Below are 17,120 nucleotides of genomic sequence, written 5' to 3'. Positions count from 1 at the left end.
CCTTTGCACATCAATCACAAATTAAGAAAATGCCCTGCAGGACTGCCCACAGCCTGACTCTGTGTGTGTGTGTGTGTGTGTGTGTGTGTGTGTGTGTGTGTGTGTGTGTGTGCAGGCATTTCCTCCGTTGAGGTTCCCATCTCTCAAATGCCTTACACCTGTATCGTTAGCCAGCACAGGAGGAGTGTAGGGAGAAAAGGGGACAACTAACAAAAGAGTCCGATGACCACGGGAAAGAAGCAAGCTGAAAGACTGATGTGTAACAGACCCAGCTACGCTGAGCACGGCTCCCTAACGTGCAGCATTGACGTCACCTGGGACATGAGTAAGGGCAGTCTCTCTGGCCCTGCCCCAGACCCGTGAAGGCTGTATTCTAACCCAATACCCGAGGGCTTTGCCTGTGCATTTATCATTTGGGAAGCACTTTTGAGAGCAGAGCTGTGCATCCCCGTTCTGTTGAGCTGTATCCCAGTCCCACACAGGACTTTATAGGTCAGCCTGCGGCTGCTTGGCTGTAATCCCAGCTCTTGGGGTGTTAAGGCAAGAGGCTCTGGAGTTCCAGGACAGATGGACTACAAGGAGGGAGGCCTTGTATTTAAAAAAAAAAAAATCAAAGCCAAACACACACACACACACACACACAGAGAGAGAGAGAGAGAGGAGAGAGAGAGAGAGAGAACTTTAATAACAATGTCTAGATTTGAGTCTCTGAGGATTGAACTAAAGAGTCATCCTGAATGTGGATGGTACCCTCCCATGGTCCGCTTCTCTGCTTCTGGTACCAGCCTTAGCCTCCTTAGCTTAGCCATCTTGTGCTCACCCCTGCTAACACATCCTGAGCTGTCCTCACCACGCCATGGTCCCCACCATGGTGGACTGTGCCCTCACGCTCTGAGCCAAGATTCACCCTTCCTCTTGCAAGTTACCTCTGCCAGATAATCTTGTCAAGTGACGAGAAAAGTAACTGATCCCATGCCCCAAATCAATTAAATCAGAACTTTGAGATTTGAGTTTGGCGTGATCTTGGTGTTGGAACTTCTCTCTGCTCCTAGATGAGCCTACCGTCCATCTGAGGGTTTGGACAGAATCCTGAGTAGCCCAGGACTTCTTCTGAGTGTCTGAAGACTGTTAGATGGACCATGTGAGCTTAGGGCCTCAGCTCAGCCTCGGCCCAGCCTTGGCATCAATGGTAAATTCTTGCAGGTATGGTCAACCTGCCCTCTCACCCCCTCAGAGTGGCCTGTTTCCTTGTCTACTTGGAGACACAATAATCACTTGGTGGAGCATCACGGTGTCTGAAGAGGCCGGGCGCAACTTCCTGTACATTACATCAGCCTCCACCTAACATGCCCAGGACCAGGGGACTCTATGTGTTAAGCCTGGGTCAGAGGAACCGGAATGGCATCCCCTGATCCTAGATCACTTTGGATCTAGCCCTGTTGCCAAGAATCTGTGGCCAGGCACACAGGCATCTTCAAGTTCTGAATGTCAGCTCTGAACAGTCTTCTAGACCATCTAACATGGAAGTAGAGAGCCCACCCTGGAGTCTCCTCTTTAATAAAGTTTGCAGTCAACTGCAGCCGTCCTTAGAGATATCGAGTCGAAAACAGACACTCTTAAAACTCCTGTGGCTCTGACACCCATTATTGAGCTGGATGCTAGCATGTTAGGTATGACTCAGCTCACACCTGACCAACGCCACCCACACACCATAAGACCCGAAGGTGTAGACTTTGAGGTCCTGATTCCAACTGTGTTCTGTCCACAGACAGCAGCCAAGGATCAGAGCAGGAGCCCATGGTCAGAATCCCTTATGCTTCCCAGGGTAGACCAGGCTACCTCACCATTCCAAAGCCCTGGCTTGAGGGAATCTGAGGATCACAAAGAGGCCAGCTTCCGTGAGAAGCAAGAATTCCATTTAATTGAATCTGTTTCTTCGTCCCTTCCCTCCTCCTTTCTCATGTCCTCCCCCCACCCCCCACCCCAGGAAGAGAGCCAGTCAGGCAGCCAGTCAAGATGGGAAGCCCAGGAGGCAGAGTTCTCAGAAAATGTCAAGGAAGGGGCCTTGGGAGGAGAGAAGCCCAGGCAGGTGCTGTGGAAGGGAATCCGGGACTGGAGGAGGGAAGGGGAGGCTATGAGGACGCCATTTAGGAAAGTGGCAGACATTATCAGTGTCTGGGATAGGGGAGGGTGGAAGGGGATGAGAGAAACAGGAAGGGTGAGAGGCACATTTCATCTTCGTTCTTGGTCAGCTCTCCCACAAGCCATGATCTGTCAGGGACACAGTCCAACTTAGTAACCGATGCCTACCCTACCCATAATCAGAATGGGAAGGCAGGAAGGCGACAGAGACTGGGCAGAGGCAAGCTGGGAAGTGAGAACATGACTGGGAAGTGAGAACATGAAGGGAGGGGACCCAGAAGTCCTCCATGCCCTGGGGACAGTGGCGCCATGCCTCTCGCTCCAGCTAGAGGCTCTGCCTAGCCTGCTGATGTGTGATGAGTGATTCATGACTAGTTTCCATGTTCTGGCTGTGTAATAACAAGGCATAACTGAGGGCAGAGGTGCCTCTGCTGCAGGCACCTCTGAGCCTCCCTGCCACCCAGAAGACAAGGACAATCTCGAGGACAGGGCCTCAGCTGGCTGACTTGCTGCTCATCGACCACAGGCTGCCTTAGCAGGAGACTGGGGCTCCACAGAGTCAGTGCTCCAAGAGTCCTGATCTCTGGGAAGGAGAGTCACCAGAACCAGCTTAGAGGCAGACACAGAGGTAGCCAGAGAGCTCCGCTTGGGGTGGGCAAGGGAGGGAATGGGAGGGACGGGGTGGCCAGTCTCCAGAAGGCAGCTCCAGACAGTATGTGACCCTGGGCGGGGTGACACGGAGGAAAGGCATGTTCTGTTGATGGATGTCTTGAGGAGCAGGGTCAGGGGGCCTGGCGGGCTCTCTCTCCCTCTGCTCCTGTGGCATCACTAGACCGCAGGGACCCATTTGTTGTCTTCGTTGTAGAGGAAGGACTGCTTCCCTGGAATCTCTGGCTTGTATGTGGCTGAAGGGAGAGAAAGAAACGGTATCAAGAGAGAGAGAGGTGACCCGAAGGGTGGATCAGAGCTGGGAAGGGCTCCCTCACCCTGCTCCTGCCTGTGTCTAGGGACAGAGAGGGGAAGTAACTGGTCCTGTGTTGCCTGGCTCTTATTTTAAAAGGGGCAGGGACAGAGGTCACCTTCGGGTGTCTTCCTCTATGCCTCCCTCTCCACTTTTTATTTATTTGGGATAAGGTCTCTCATCGAACCTTCTGCTCTGTCTGTCTCCATCCTTGGTCACAGGCGCGCACCATTGATTTTGGCTTTTGCCTGAGTGCTGGGGATCTGAGCCTGGCCCACGTGCTTATAAAGTAAGCCCTGTGATGGGGCTCTTAGCTGGCCAAGACTGGCCTCTGGACTGTGGCTTCTGACATTCTTTAACTCTTTAGCCTTCCTTAACAGAATCAACTTTATTTACAATAGCACTTCCTAGAAGATGCAAAATGGACATTTCAAGTAAATCAGTACTCTTAAAGAAGGGGGGTTTTAAGTTGGTAGAGTTTTGTGTTAGTTCAAATGTTACCAGGAAAATTGAAATCTATGCCTGTTCACGGACATAGCACGCCCATTCTCTAACAGAGTCCCAGAATCTCTCCCATGCCCTCTCAGGAAGCTACAGAGGGGAAGTGGGGGGTCCAGGCGGACCTATGCCTGCCAGAGGCACCACCACAGACATGTTGTGCATCCTCCTAGCCTATCCTTGGGATACTGTGACAGAGGTGACCACAGCAGGAGGAGGGTCCATGTCTTAGGGCCCACAATTCAGGAATCCTTCATGTGCATTCTCAGACACCATTCCAAAACAACTCGACACGAGGCCCCAACCATCCCTGGGTCTCCAGAGCTCCTGTGTTAGACGCTGTTCTCTTGTCCTGACCAAACACCCTCCAGGGCTGCCCATCAGGGCTTACCAAAAGGCAGAGTGTGAAAGACAAGGTGGCTGCCCTGTTCGCTCTGCCTTCCAGTCCCTGTGCACATGGCACGGGCCAACGACTCTTGGTGTCCCATCTTGGTGGAGTGGACCCCTCAAGATGCTAACTCTCAGGGAGATCTACCCTCAGCTCATGGGGAGGGAGGGAGGAACCAGGTGGCATCAGAGAGCCACTCCGTCAGACCAGCTCTGGTGTCCAGGACAAACAAGACACAGCAGCAAGAGACCTCTGGTGGTTTAAATAGGTTTGTCCCCCTCGGTTTCAATGCTTGGCCATAGGGAGTGGCACTGTTAGGAGGCGTGGCCTTACTGGAACAGGTGTGGCCGTGTTGGAGGAAGTGTGTCACTATGTAGGACAGCTTCGAGGTCTCCTATGCTCAAGCTCCGCCCAAGGTGGATTGGGAGCCTCCTCCTGGCTGCCTTTGGATCAAGATGTAGAATTCTTGGTTCCTCCAACACCATGTCTGCCTGCATGCTGCCGTGCTTCCTACCATGATGATAATGGGCTGAACCTCTAAAACTGTAAGCTAGTCCTGATTAAATGTTTTCTTTTATGAGAGTTGCCTTGGTCATGGTGTCTCTTTATAGCAATGAAACCCAAAGACAGGACCCCACCTGGAGACTCAACCCCACCACAGATATCCCAAGCAGTAGACAGCTTACCCTTCAACGCCTTACCTGGCTTTAAAATTCCTTGGCCAGGCTAGACTAGAGGCTTTAAGAATAAGGTTTCTGAGAACTTTATAAATGCTGTGACCATTTCCTTCTAAAACAATATGGTGGGGGTGGAGTGGGCTGGAGAGATGGCTCATCGGTTAAGAGCACTGACTGCTCATCCAGAGGTCCTGAGTTCAATTCCCAGCAACCACATGGTGGCTCACAAGCATCTGAAATGGGATCCGACACCCTCTTCTGGTGTGTCTGAAGACAACAACAGTGTACTCATACCTTAAATGAATAAATAAACTTTAAAAAGATATATTTCTTAAAAAAATAAAATAAAAACAAAAACAGTGTCTGGGCTCGAAAGAGGCTCAGTAAAGATGGCTGCACAAGCTTGAGGACCCGACCTTAGCTCCCCGGGGCCCTGCAGAAAAGCCAGGGGCACGGGCATGGGTCTGTAACCCTAAAGCTGGTGGTATGAAGACAGGCAGGTCCCTGAAGCTCGCTGGCCAGCTGCCTAGTAGAATCAATGTGCTGAGGCTTCGGGGAGAGACCTTGTGTCCAAAAAATAAAAGAGAGAGCTTTGGAGATAACCATGCTCACTGCCAAGCCTGGCAGTCTCAGTCCAGTCCCTGGGGTCCACACGTTGTCCTCTGACATCCATACACGTCATGGCATGAGAGTGCACGCACACACGCGCACACACGCGCACACGCACACGCACACACACGCACACGCACACACACACACGCACACGCACACGCACACACGCACACGCACACACGCGCGCACACACACGCACACACACGCGCGCACACACACACACACACACAGGAGATAAAGGGCAGGAAGGGGTGAGGAGGGGAGGAGTAAGGAGGGGAGGGGAGGTCTGTGAGGTGCACCCTTTAGCTAGTACAGTCACTGCCACCCAGAAGCTCTGAACTCTTGCATGTCCCCAGCCATGGTTTTAAATCCAAAGCCCCCTTTCCATTCGGAAACAAAACATTTTAGTATTCCGAACTGTGAGTCAATGACCTGCTGAACCCACCTCACCCTTGGAACCTGTTTAGCAAACGGCCCATACCACTGGCGGCATTTGATGGCCTCAGAACCACGCACTGTTGTGGAAGAGTTGGGGGGGGGGGTCTCAGTTCACTGACCTGGGCCGGGAAGGTTGGGTTTGGATAACTTCGTCGGCCACCGGCTGGTGTTGGACACAAACGATGCACTGGAGATGAAGTGCTTCGGGGGTCCCTCGTAGTTCACGATCTCGTACTGACCAGGACCAGGCAGAGGTGGCTTTGGAGGCAGAGGCAGAGGGTGGGCGGAAAAAGTCAGGAGCGTTGTTTTCCTTTGGAAAAGACCAAATGGGAAGATAATCACCACAGCAGCCTCGTGGGGGAAACAGTAGTGTCTACAAAGCACAGGCAATGCCAGGGGATCCCCCGAGGGTCTATGGAGGGCTCACCTTGGGCCGTATCCTAGCTCAGTTGCTTATGAGCCCAGGACCTCTGGGCCTCAGTTTCCTCATCTGTACAATGGTAACCCAACCACACAGGCTTGCCTGGGTTAAATGAGGTGTAGTATTTAAACCATGGTCCTGGGGCAGCGAGAGCACAGACACATTTCTGTCTCAGATGCCTGTTGCTGAGCTCATTGGGAAAAGCAGGTGGCATTGATAATATGTGCTGTCTGGGATTAATTGCTTTAGTCTGGCTGGAGCTCTGAGAACTGATGCCTGAGTGAAAAGAGGCTTTGATGAGCCACTAGTGATGCCTGTACTGAAGCCTGGTTGAGATGAGTCTTTGATGAGCCACTTGTGATGTCTGCATAGCCAGGGAAGAGAAAGCCCTATCTTTCCTTGCAATGGTTTGCCGGTCTACAGTTGGCAGATTTCTACTGACGTTCCAGAACCCTGCTAGCTCGGCTCCCCTTAAGGCTGGAGGCTGAAGGGGAAAGGCCCTGGTCTGGGGCTTGTATTGTAACTGTTTCACACTGCCATCTCCCCTTCTGGAGAGGGAGTCTATTTTGTATAACATCTTTGCCATTAAGTCATTCCACAAAGCAAAAGGACCCATGCTGGAGTCCGAGCCCACGTAACAATACTGGAAGACCATTTGTAAGCTGGTGGAGTTGGACAAGAGAGCCTTTGAGAAGTGTTCTCGCACCACGAGCTACAGTATATAATGGTTACCAGGTGTCCTGGGGCCATCTGGGGAGTCAAGCCACTGTACAGGCAATGAACGCCTCGCACCTGGAGTTTCTCTTGGAAGGGACACTGTGCCTGAAAGCAGTGAGGGAGTCCTGGCTCCCAAGACCCCGCTGAGCTGAGCTCCGCCGTCTTCCTTTTTAACTCCCAAGAGCCAGGACACCTAGAGCTGTGTAGTGAGCCTCCTTGTCTGCTGGGGGCGCTGGTGTCCAGAGAGATGGGAGCATACATACAGTCAGAGCCTGTTATGGGGATGTGGCTTTGTAGCATCAGTCCCTTAGTCCCAGCAATTTGGAGAAGCGCCATGACCGAGGTGTCTGGGTTTCAGGGTCACAATCAAGAAGTCCGAACTCTAGTCATGCCCCTGACTGGCTGTGGGGTCTCACAGTAGGGCCACACTGCCTGCCGGGTGGGGGTTTGCCCACTGCTGGGGACGAGATGCCATGGTAAGCTACCTCACTCTGCCTGAGGCTTGACTTTGCAACAGCTGGCTTGAGCGTTTCTATGACAACAAAGATATCCAGGGGAAGAAGGTATAGGGAAGACCTGGCTTTAGGGTACGGTCATGACACTTTCTCTGTATACATAAGCAAGCGCTACCTCACCCCTCTTCTGGCTGTGCCTCCTTCCCCAAGGCACCCTGAGAAACTTCATGTATGTGTGCTCGAATGGCTACATTATGAGACAGACCTGACTCCTGGAAGTCACATCTGGAACAAGCCAACTACCAGATGAAGTCGGTCATCAGTCTCGAGCACCTCCAAACCCAAGAGTCCCGCCTCCTATCCAGGGAAGACCATGAGGTGCTTGCTTGTGCACGCAGGGGTAGCTGCCAGACACTGATGCAGGCCGGTCCACATCACATACCTGCACACTGGTTGGACGGGCCCTTCCTGCATCCTCTCAGAGCATTAGGGATGCCCGTGTCCTCAGCAGAATGTCAGGCTCTCCAGCGAGCACCAGCTTTACATGTGCTCTGGTCGGGCGCATTTAGGAGCCTAGACTGTTCCGCACTAAGACACAGATCTTGAGGGCTGGGTAGTCTACAGTTGTGGCTTGAATGTCCCCTTCCCTGCTCCCTGTCCTCAGGAAGTCTGACCACCCCAGGCCATGGACTAGGAACAACACCTTGCACTCCCGTGCCTAACGGAAAGACTGTTAGAAAGGGAAGTGCAACAGTCCTGACCACACGTACAGGCACATGCCCATAGTCCCAGCACTCAGGTAGCTGAAACGGGGGATTGCCACAAATCGGAGGCACGGAAAGTACCCAGGCAGCCCGGGCTATATTGTGAAGCCTTCTTATGGAAGCAGGAGAGCAGGGGTGATTCCTATGAGGGGAGCCAAACCTGCACCCGGGGAAGGTCAGCAGGAAACCTTCAGGCAGGGACGGGAGGCAGGGCGCTCCAGCGATGGGCGATGGGCGTGCAGGGGTGGGTGTGGTGGAGGGAGCAGCCAGCCTCAGTCCTTCCCTGGTGTCTGGACTCGGCCATCTTCTTTATCCCCCTACCCAACTTTTCTCTGTAGTTCAGCATGAGCTAGGTGCCTCAAAGCTGAGTAAGGCAAAATCATCTCCCCTAAAGTGTGGGGCAAGCAGGAAGAAAGCACAGTGGGCATGTATGTGTGTATGTACATGTGTGTGCATGTGTCTGTGTATGTGGGTGTATATGTATGTGTGTGTATGTGGGTTTATATGTGTGTATGTGGGTTTATATGTGTATGTGTGCATGTGGGTGTATATGTGTCTATGTATGCATGTATGTATGTATGTGTGTATGTGACTGTATATGTGTGTGTATATATGTGTACATATGTATGTATGTGTAGGGGGTATATATGTGTCTATGTGTGTCTGTGTATATGTGTATATATGTGTGGGGGGGTGTGCATGTGTGTGTATGGATGTGTATGTGGGTTTGTATGTGAGTGTACATGTATATGTATGTATGTGTGTGTATGCATATGTGTGTGTGCGTGCGCGTGCGCACACACACATGCACACACGCACGCAGAGTGGAGCAGAGTGAATAGGGACACTGTTCCTGCAGGAAGGAGGACATGGGCAAAGGCCCAGGCTGGGAGCAGGGTTATTCTGGATCTTTCTGAGAGGCAAGACTGAAAAGTCATTAATAAGAGAGCTCCCTTTAACGTCACACTGCGTGGGGGAGGGAAGTCGGGGAGAGAATGGTAAGAAACAAGAGAACCACCCAGAAATGTCCGAGGCTAGAGGGACAGAGAGCGGAGGCAGGCACTGCCCACTTTTCCTATGTCTGAAACCCTGGGGGAGGGGTGCAAAGAAGGTGATGGAATCCAGACACCACATCCCCGTCCAGCACCAACCCCCACCCCTGTACCCACAGCTGGCTCCTGGTGCAGAGGAGCAGTTGTGAAATCACTGAGGTTCAGGGGCCACACCCAGGATGGCCAGTAATGCAGTGTGACCAGGCTCTGATGGGTTTCATGGCTTAGTAATGAATGAAAACAACATCTATTAAACTCTCCCAGGAGCCACAGCAGGATTAGGCACACTCGGGTCGGCAAGGGACCCCTTTGTCAATGGCTCAGAGATAATGGATGTCTTCAAGGTCACAGCAGGTCACTTGTAGGAGGCACCTAGGACCCCTGGGACACTCCCAGACACAGGTTCTCTGCCTCAGGGATTCCCAGGTTTGGGAGGGATAAAGGGGCAATTTCTCACAATTCTTCTCCACATTAAAGGGAGGCCGACTGCCTCTGGGGCGGAATGCAGTATCTGTTCTGCAGGGTAGGGCAGTGACAGATAGCTGCCTGGGAAGATGCATCCCACAGCGAATGACAATCCCCACTCCCCAGGGAACCCTAGGTGGGCCCAAGCGTAATTGGCCTAGAATAATTACTGAACTGGAGCCTGGAGAAAGGGCTGGATTCTCTAGCTACCCTTGACAGGACAGCATACTGAGCAAAGCTGGGGACTTAAGAGAGACTCCAGGAAGTGGTCAGAGAGGAATCTCTGGGGATATCTCCCGCCAGGCAGCAAGGACACTAGAGTGACCCCTTCTGGTCTCACCAGCTTCACTTGCCTGGCCCCGCCTCACTGAGTCACACCCCCAGGACAGGGACTGAGGAACTCAAGAAGTGAAGCACTGGCTGACACCTGCTTTTAGAGACAGGCTTTCTCTGCGTCACCCTGACTGTCCTAGAACTCTCTCTGTAGGCCAGGCTGGCCTCGAACTCAGACATCCACCTGCCTCAGCCCCCCTCCCCCCCCCCCCGAGTGCTGGGATTAAAGGCGTGTGCCCAGCTCTTGCTTCACAACCTAAGACAACCCACACAATATCAAGTCCTCTTAGCTTTGAGTCAGCTGGGCAGCTGAAGGCACCCACAACACGTTCCTCAGCCACAGCACAAGTGACAGCTTATGGTGTGGCACCTGCCCTACGGCCACCATTCCGGAGAGCTCGGGGGTAGGTCCTCCTTACTGAAGCTTCCAGATCTGGGCTGTGGGTTTGAGCCGCCATGCCAAATGGCAGCTCTGTCCTATTTCAGCAGGGTGCAGTGTAATCTCAGCTGTAATGAATGAGAGCCAGGTGTCTGAGGAGACAGACGCTTCTCCCAGTTTGAACATTAGGTAATGCATCAGAACATCACATGGTCTCCATAAATATGCATGGCTTTTATGCGTCAGCTGGGGGAAAAGCAAGAACTGTTTCCAAGTTCTGCTTTCACTCAGCCTTAGGAACCACAGCCGAGAAGGTCCTCCTCTCTGCTCAGCAATGAGGCAAGGTGGGGAGGCTCCATCGGGGACAATCCTCTGCCCACGCACCTGTCCCTTACCGCAACATTTCCCCGACAGACTAAGGGAAAGTTTGTGTGCAGAGGTAATTCAAGCCAGCCTGAAGGTAGGAGTCTCTGGCCTTGAGAGAGGGACTAGCCATCCTGGTCCCCTGGGAAGGAGCCTGCAGAATCTCACATGGGAGCACAGAGCAAACTTCCATATGAGCCCGAGTCCCTTCGCCAGCTCCTATTTGACTTGACAGAGTCCTGCCTTCCTGCTGTGTGCCCCAGCCTGATGGACAGATGATGCCCAATGTGTCCAGCCTCCTACCAGTTGCCTGGGTGTCGAGGCAGCAATGGACCTGACACCTGCCTTGGCTCAGTGTCCACACACTCAGCCCCAACCCTGATGTCACCCTTCCAATGGTTGGACCTGCAAGAAAGGCTCAAATAGGAGGTGACGCCTCCGATGGTAAAAAAGATCAACCTTCTGTGCAGTTGGTTCTAGAAGCTCTTCAGCCATTTGAGGAACTCTTAAGCCCCGAATACCTTTGAGTCTCTTAGATGAAAGTAACATTAGAAATGGTGTAGAGAGAGAGGCTGGAAAGAGGGTTCAGTGACAACGAGTACTTGTTCTTGCAGGGGACTGGGGTTAGGTTAGGTTCCCAGCACCCACAAGGCAGCTTACAACCAGCTATAGCTACAGTTCCAGAGGACCCATCGCCCTCTTCTGGCCCCTATGGGTACTGCAGACACATGGTGCACAGACATACACATCAAAACCACCTGTACATATCAAATAACAATAAGAAATTCAAATGGTTATCTCTCTCGGCCTCCCACCCCTGCTATGGTGAAGCAGGGTCTGGCTAAGTAACCCAGACTGACCTTGAATTCTCAATCCTCCTGCCTCAGCCTTCCAAAGTGCTAGGATTACAAGTGTGCACCAACCTGCCCAGCTGTTTCTTTTTAACTTTGTGTGAATAGTAAGTCACCATTTGCAGCTACTGTGTGCCTGACAAATTTTTAATTCTGAAAGCAACCCCGTAAGGCATGGCTAAAACCCACTCCGCTCTACAGATAAAGGTACCGGGAACTCAGAGTAGAGTGTGCATGCTGCTCAAGGGCCAAAGGTCAGATCTCGCTGTTCCCCATCAGTGCACCTCTCCTGGGGGTGTCCTCACTCCCAACTCTTCTCCAGCACAGGGAAGACTCCATGTTATAAAAGCAGAACCACCATGACCCCAGGAGAAGCCTGCTTCACGGGGGGGGGGGTGGGGGGGTGGGGGGGGGACATAGAAAGAGCCTGGCAGCCCTAAACCTGGGTCTCTATGGGAGGATGTGAGTTGTGAGGTCTCAGAAGAATCTTCCTGGAGGAAACAAGGGCAGTGACTCCACCGCTGGCATGGGAAGGCACACTCTGAGTACAGGCACACACTCAGTTAAAGTCACATGCACTCCAATGGCTAATTGAGCATTGTACCATGGCGGCCCCAACCCCAACCCCCATCCCACCCTGGACTGAGTCCTATTAAGTGGTGTCCTTCTCATTCTGTCCCTCCAAGGGTCCCCTGGAGCTACCAGAGAAAGAAAATACAGGACTCACGGGAAATAAGATTTTTTCAGAATCTTGGTTTGATCGGTCGGGTTGTAGTAACCAGGTCCTGGGCCTGTTGAGGTCGGTTTTAATCCACGGCCGGTTTTGGATTTGAAGCAGGACATTAAGAACTTGGGCGATTGCTTCACCAGGGACTCGTTGACATTGTAATGCCCTGAACAGAGAGGAACATGGACGTAGGATGAGATACTTCCCAGATCAGGGAAAAGCAGCGTCTGCCACCACAGGCACCTCACAGCAGACGTGGTGACAGTGTCACCTGAGCAGGTCAACTGGGAAGGTTGCCAGTGTGGGATGACAGTCAGCCCTGCCACTTGGGGAACAGACTTCAGCCCATCGGCCTCAGAGCAGCCTGGCAGGGCGGGTCTCACCGTATCAAACCATACCCAGGACCCTGCAGTTAATACGAGAGACAGGAATTAACTAGCCAGAGGACTTCCAGCCAGCCCGACACCTAAGAAACACCCCAACACTGGTGCAGCCCACACTGACACAGCTTCCCCTCAATAGAGTAAGAATACCCAGTCTTCTGGGGACAGCGAGGTTCCAGTTGCTGAATGTTAGGTTCACAGTTTGTATATGTCCAATGAGAAAAGGGTGTGTGTGTGTGTGTGTGTGTGTGCCTGTATATCTGTGTATGTGTCTTTCAGTGTGTGTCCATGTGTCTGTGTATCTATGTATCTGTGTGTGCCTATGTATCTATATGCCTGTGTGTATATGTCTGTGTGTGTGTTTATGTCTGTTATGCATATATGTATGCATGTGCAGATATGCACATCTGTGTGCACACGAGACCAAAGATTCCCTTCTCTTGTTCTTTCTACCACTTTCTGCCTTATTTCCTTCAAACAGATCTCTCTCTCTCTCTCTCTCTCTCTCTCTCTCTCTCTCTCTCTCTCTCTTTCTCTCTCTCTCTCTGTCTCTGCCCCACACAACACTGGAGTTGTGGGTGCATGTGTAGCCACACCCACCTGTTTACATGGGTAATAGGGATTTAATCGCAGATCCTCGTGCCCACACTGCAAGTACCTAAGGAGCCACCTCCTCGGCCCCCGAGCAATATGTTCTTTTAAAAAAAATTAAGTTCATTATTCTTGGGTGTCTCTGTTTGCACATGGGCACATGAGTTCAAGTTCCCCCGGAGGGGTCAGAGTTCTTAGCATTGGAATCCCCTAAAGCTGGGAGCCACCTGAAATGGGTGCTGGGATCGGAACCTGGGTCCTCTGGAAGAACAGTAAGTGTTCTTAACTACTACATCATCGCCTGAGCCCCTGCACAATATTCCTGAGAATCCGCTGCATGGGGGGGGGGGGAGTCTAGCTCCCGATAGAACAGTGTTTCTCAACCTGTGGGTCGAGACCCCTTTGGGAGTCAAAGGACCCTTTCAGAGGGGTCACCTAAGATCCTCTGAAAACACAGGTGTTTACATTATGACCCATAACAGTGGCAAGATTACAGTTATGAAGTAGCAATGGAGATAATGTTATGGTTGGGGTCACCGCGACAGGCAGAACTGTATTACAGGGTTGCAGCGTCAGGAAGGCTGAGGACCACTGCCCTAGAGCCGGGCGCCCCATTGCTCTTGTCTTAAGAAACCACAATCAAATCCACTTCATCTGTCCACAAAGCTCCAAGGAGGGGAGAAAGGCCTGAGCTGGAGGGGAGAGCGGGGAGCAGCCTGACCCCTAAGGCTGTCACCGACACCTGCTCACCTGCACAAGTCAGGGGAATTACTCAACAGAGGAGGCGCTCTAAGCATGAAGCTGGGCATGCTGGGAGCAGGCAGCATGGCAGGGACTAAGCCAGCAGGGGAAGGGCAAGCCCCACGGTGACACTCTCAAGTGCCCAAAGGCCACTGGTGCATGGCTTGGGAGTTTTGTTTGCATGTACTCTTAGTTATCTGTATGTGCGCTCGTGCGCGCGCCTGGGTGTGCTGGTGCACGTGGAGGCCAGACGTGCACTCCTCAGTCCCCCTCTGCTTTTTACAATTCTTTCCATTTGTTTACTTACGGCATGTATTGTGTATTTACAGACTACCACAGCACACACGTGGAGGTCAGAGATTTGGTCTGAACTCAGGTCGATGGACCATCTTGTCAGCCCTCACATCATCATCATCATCATCATCATCATCATCATCGCATGATCTCTCATTGAACCCAGGGTCCCAGGTTTGGCCAGATTGGCTGGCTGGCAAGTCCCAAGGATCCCCCTGTTTCTGCCTCCAAACAGGGCTTTTTCCCTTGGTGATAGAGCCCAGGTGCTTGTGCCCGTTTTAAAGGTATACATGAATACACATACACACAGAGCTTGAAAGTCTATATGACATCATGACATCCATGTCTTAGTGACCAGGACGAAATCAGGGCAGGGTGAAGTGGGGCCCAAGATGGGTCATACTAGGAAAGAAATTCAGTAGAACTGGCGGGACCCAGAAAGGTGGGAACGATCTTAGTAGTGGTGGCATCAGAGGGACGAGAGTTCGAGTGTCTAAAGCACTGTAGATCTGACTGTGTTCGGCCTGGGCTTTTGTTTTCGAGACAAGTCGTGCTCTGCAGCTCTGGCTGGCCTCACCCTTGAGGCCACCTTCCAGCTTCTGTCTTTCTGAGAGCTTGGCTTTGCTCTAAGCAGATTTGACTTCTCTATTGACTTAAGTGGTGCCGAGAACTCTGAGATGTTATAAGATGTCAGCAGTCATCGGCAGGGCGTCGGGAAGGAAGGCTGGATGCCCTCTATGGGAACAAGAGGAATGGCCCCCCCCTGTGCTGAGCAGCAGTTGGGTCCCATTCCGTTCTTTGTTATCGGGAGGCTAGGGAGCCTCTGAGAGGGCGTGCTGTCTGTGATGCCCTGTCCCAGGGATCGTGGTGGAGCCTCTGGCTAAGCCCCAAGGGTGCTGCTTTGTTCTGCTGTATAAACAAACAAGGAGGGGCTTTGTGGGGATGGGGGGGGTTGTGGCTGCACTGAGCCTCCTAATTAGCGCTGGTTTTGTTACTCAGCTTCAGCCTGATCTCCTGGCTTTAATCTGGATTTGCTGAAATCTGACATGCCTTGCAATTTTCTCCACACCCTACGCCTCCCTGCCCCTCCTCTGGGTTCTGGGGCCCAAAGTTCCAGGCTTGGCTGGGTAAGGCTGGCGAGAGGTCAGGCTGTGTGGACTTTTCTGGAGCCCTCTGAACTAATCCTCTAGGACGAGTGCTCCGGGGACGGCAGTGTGGGCGCACAGGGGGTACTGCCACCTTTGGACCACAATACAGGCAAGCTCGGATGTGTTCCTGGATTCTGATTCCAGAAGGCACGGAGGATCCGAAGGGAAGCAGGGGAGGGGGTCTGGCCAGGTACCTCTGGGCTCAGGTGTGCTATTTAGTGTCTTGTGGCTCTGGGCAAGTATTTGTAAACTCTCTGAGCATCTTCTTCCGTATATGAGAAAATCGGGACTATGGGCACAGACAGGCGAAACCCTCCCTGTGGAATAAATGCAGCCAGCCAGCACCTGGCCATTTCGGAGGAGATGGTGAAGTGGTCTCTGGGGCAGTGTCACCTCTCTCCCTCCCTGTTCATGGCCTGCAGAAGCCACCTTTCCACCTGGCTGCCGGGAGCTGTCCTGCTTGTCCCAAAAGGCCAAGACCACTAAGGCCAAGGCGGCTGCTTAGCGGACATGCATAGAGCCACCGTGTCCCTGATCCTGTGTTCAGCACTTTCTCGGCCTCCACGACCTCCTTCTTCTGCACAGGCACCCTGTAGGGAGATGGGTGCCCAGAACACTGATGCCAGAGCAGGAACCCAAAGCCAAGGGCAAAGCCAAGCGGCTGCATACCTGGTGCTGGCCCTCCGGATGCTGACGAGGGCATGAATCCTCTCGGCGTTTTCGATAGAAACCCGGCTCGAGCACAGACATTGTTTTTCTGTTTGCAGGAGGCGATGGAGGCCTGTGTGGGAGAAAACCCACCCCACATGCTCAGTGCCTGCCTGCTCCCTGTCACCCTGCCTGGACAGGTGGCAAATATAAGCTAAATTCAACCCGTCCTTCTTAGATGGAGCTTTGGCATGAGCTGAAAAAGGTGGCTGTGGCTGTGTCCTTATTATCTACACAGTCCAAGTGGTCTGTGACAAACCATGTGCACGCGAATGCACGCACAAACACCACTGAGAAACCAGAGACCGACTAGGAGTCTAAGAGAGAAACCTGAAGACCTCGGTCGATAGCCCCTCTCCTGCCTGGCCAAGGCTGTGTGACCCTGCTCAGATGGTCTCATCTCTCTGAGCCTGAGTTTTTCTCTCGGTGTAAAATGCACCCGATGATCCCTGTTCTGTTGGGGGCAGAGGAAGACATCACAAACCATCCAGAGACAGTTAGGGGTTTGTTTCTTCTCAGTGCTGGAGTCTTGTGCACCATGGGCCAGCTGTGCCCACTGCCCTTGGGGGTCAGCTTGGGGGTCAGCTGCGCCCACTGCCCTTGGGGGTCAGCTGCGCCCACTGCCCTTGGGGGTCAGCTGTGCCCACTGCCCTTGGGGGAAGGGTTTGGCTGAGTGTGTGATGTTGTTGCGCGTGTTTTCATTTCCTTTACCGTCATTTTGTTTGTTTGTGTGTTTTTTGTGTTTGTTTTTGTTCTAATCCTTTCCAAGATAGGTCCTCATGTCCCCCACCTGGTCCCTGGCTGCATTTCTCCCTGTACAAACAGTGCTCTAACCTAGGCTGGCGTTGCCCGGCGTCCTATCACTCAAGATTCTAATCAAATCTTCAGTCACTCTCCTCTCTGCTTTTCTGGACGGACCAGAAATTAAGAATTCTGGCTGATCCACGCCATATACATATGAGAGCGTCCCTTGGGTTCAGAACTCTAGAAATGATAAGGAGGGAGGGGTTGG

General features: G+C 52.5%; 1 protein-coding gene across 2 annotated transcripts in view; it reads right to left on the bottom strand.

Moving 5' to 3' along the window:
• Positions 1-1,795: 1,795 nt before the first annotated feature.
• The window catches only part of Stpg1 (sperm tail PG-rich repeat containing 1), a 43,799-nt gene continuing 28,474 nt past the window's right edge, over positions 1,796-17,120 (bottom strand). Inside the window, exons 6-9 of one of the 2 annotated variants that reach the window (XM_021200958.1) lie at positions 16,070-16,181; positions 12,244-12,409; positions 5,836-6,026; positions 1,796-3,047 (exon numbers count right to left, since the gene is read on the bottom strand). In XM_021200958.1, coding sequence (XP_021056617.1) covers positions 2,971-3,047; positions 5,836-6,026; positions 12,244-12,409; positions 16,070-16,181 — 546 coding nt within the window. In that variant the 3' untranslated portion in view covers positions 1,796-2,970. Of the gene's footprint in view, positions 3,048-5,669; positions 6,027-12,243; positions 12,410-16,069; positions 16,182-17,120 lie in introns of those variants that run through there. The other variant, XM_021200959.1, reaches the window with a different exon arrangement.

Source organism: Mus pahari, chromosome 6 (genome assembly GCF_900095145.1).
Source record: "Mus pahari chromosome 6, PAHARI_EIJ_v1.1, whole genome shotgun sequence".
NCBI lineage: Eukaryota > Metazoa > Chordata > Mammalia > Rodentia > Muridae > Mus > Mus pahari.
The sequence above is the reverse complement of the archived record's forward strand: the minus strand, read 5'-3'. Positions and strand labels throughout refer to the sequence as shown.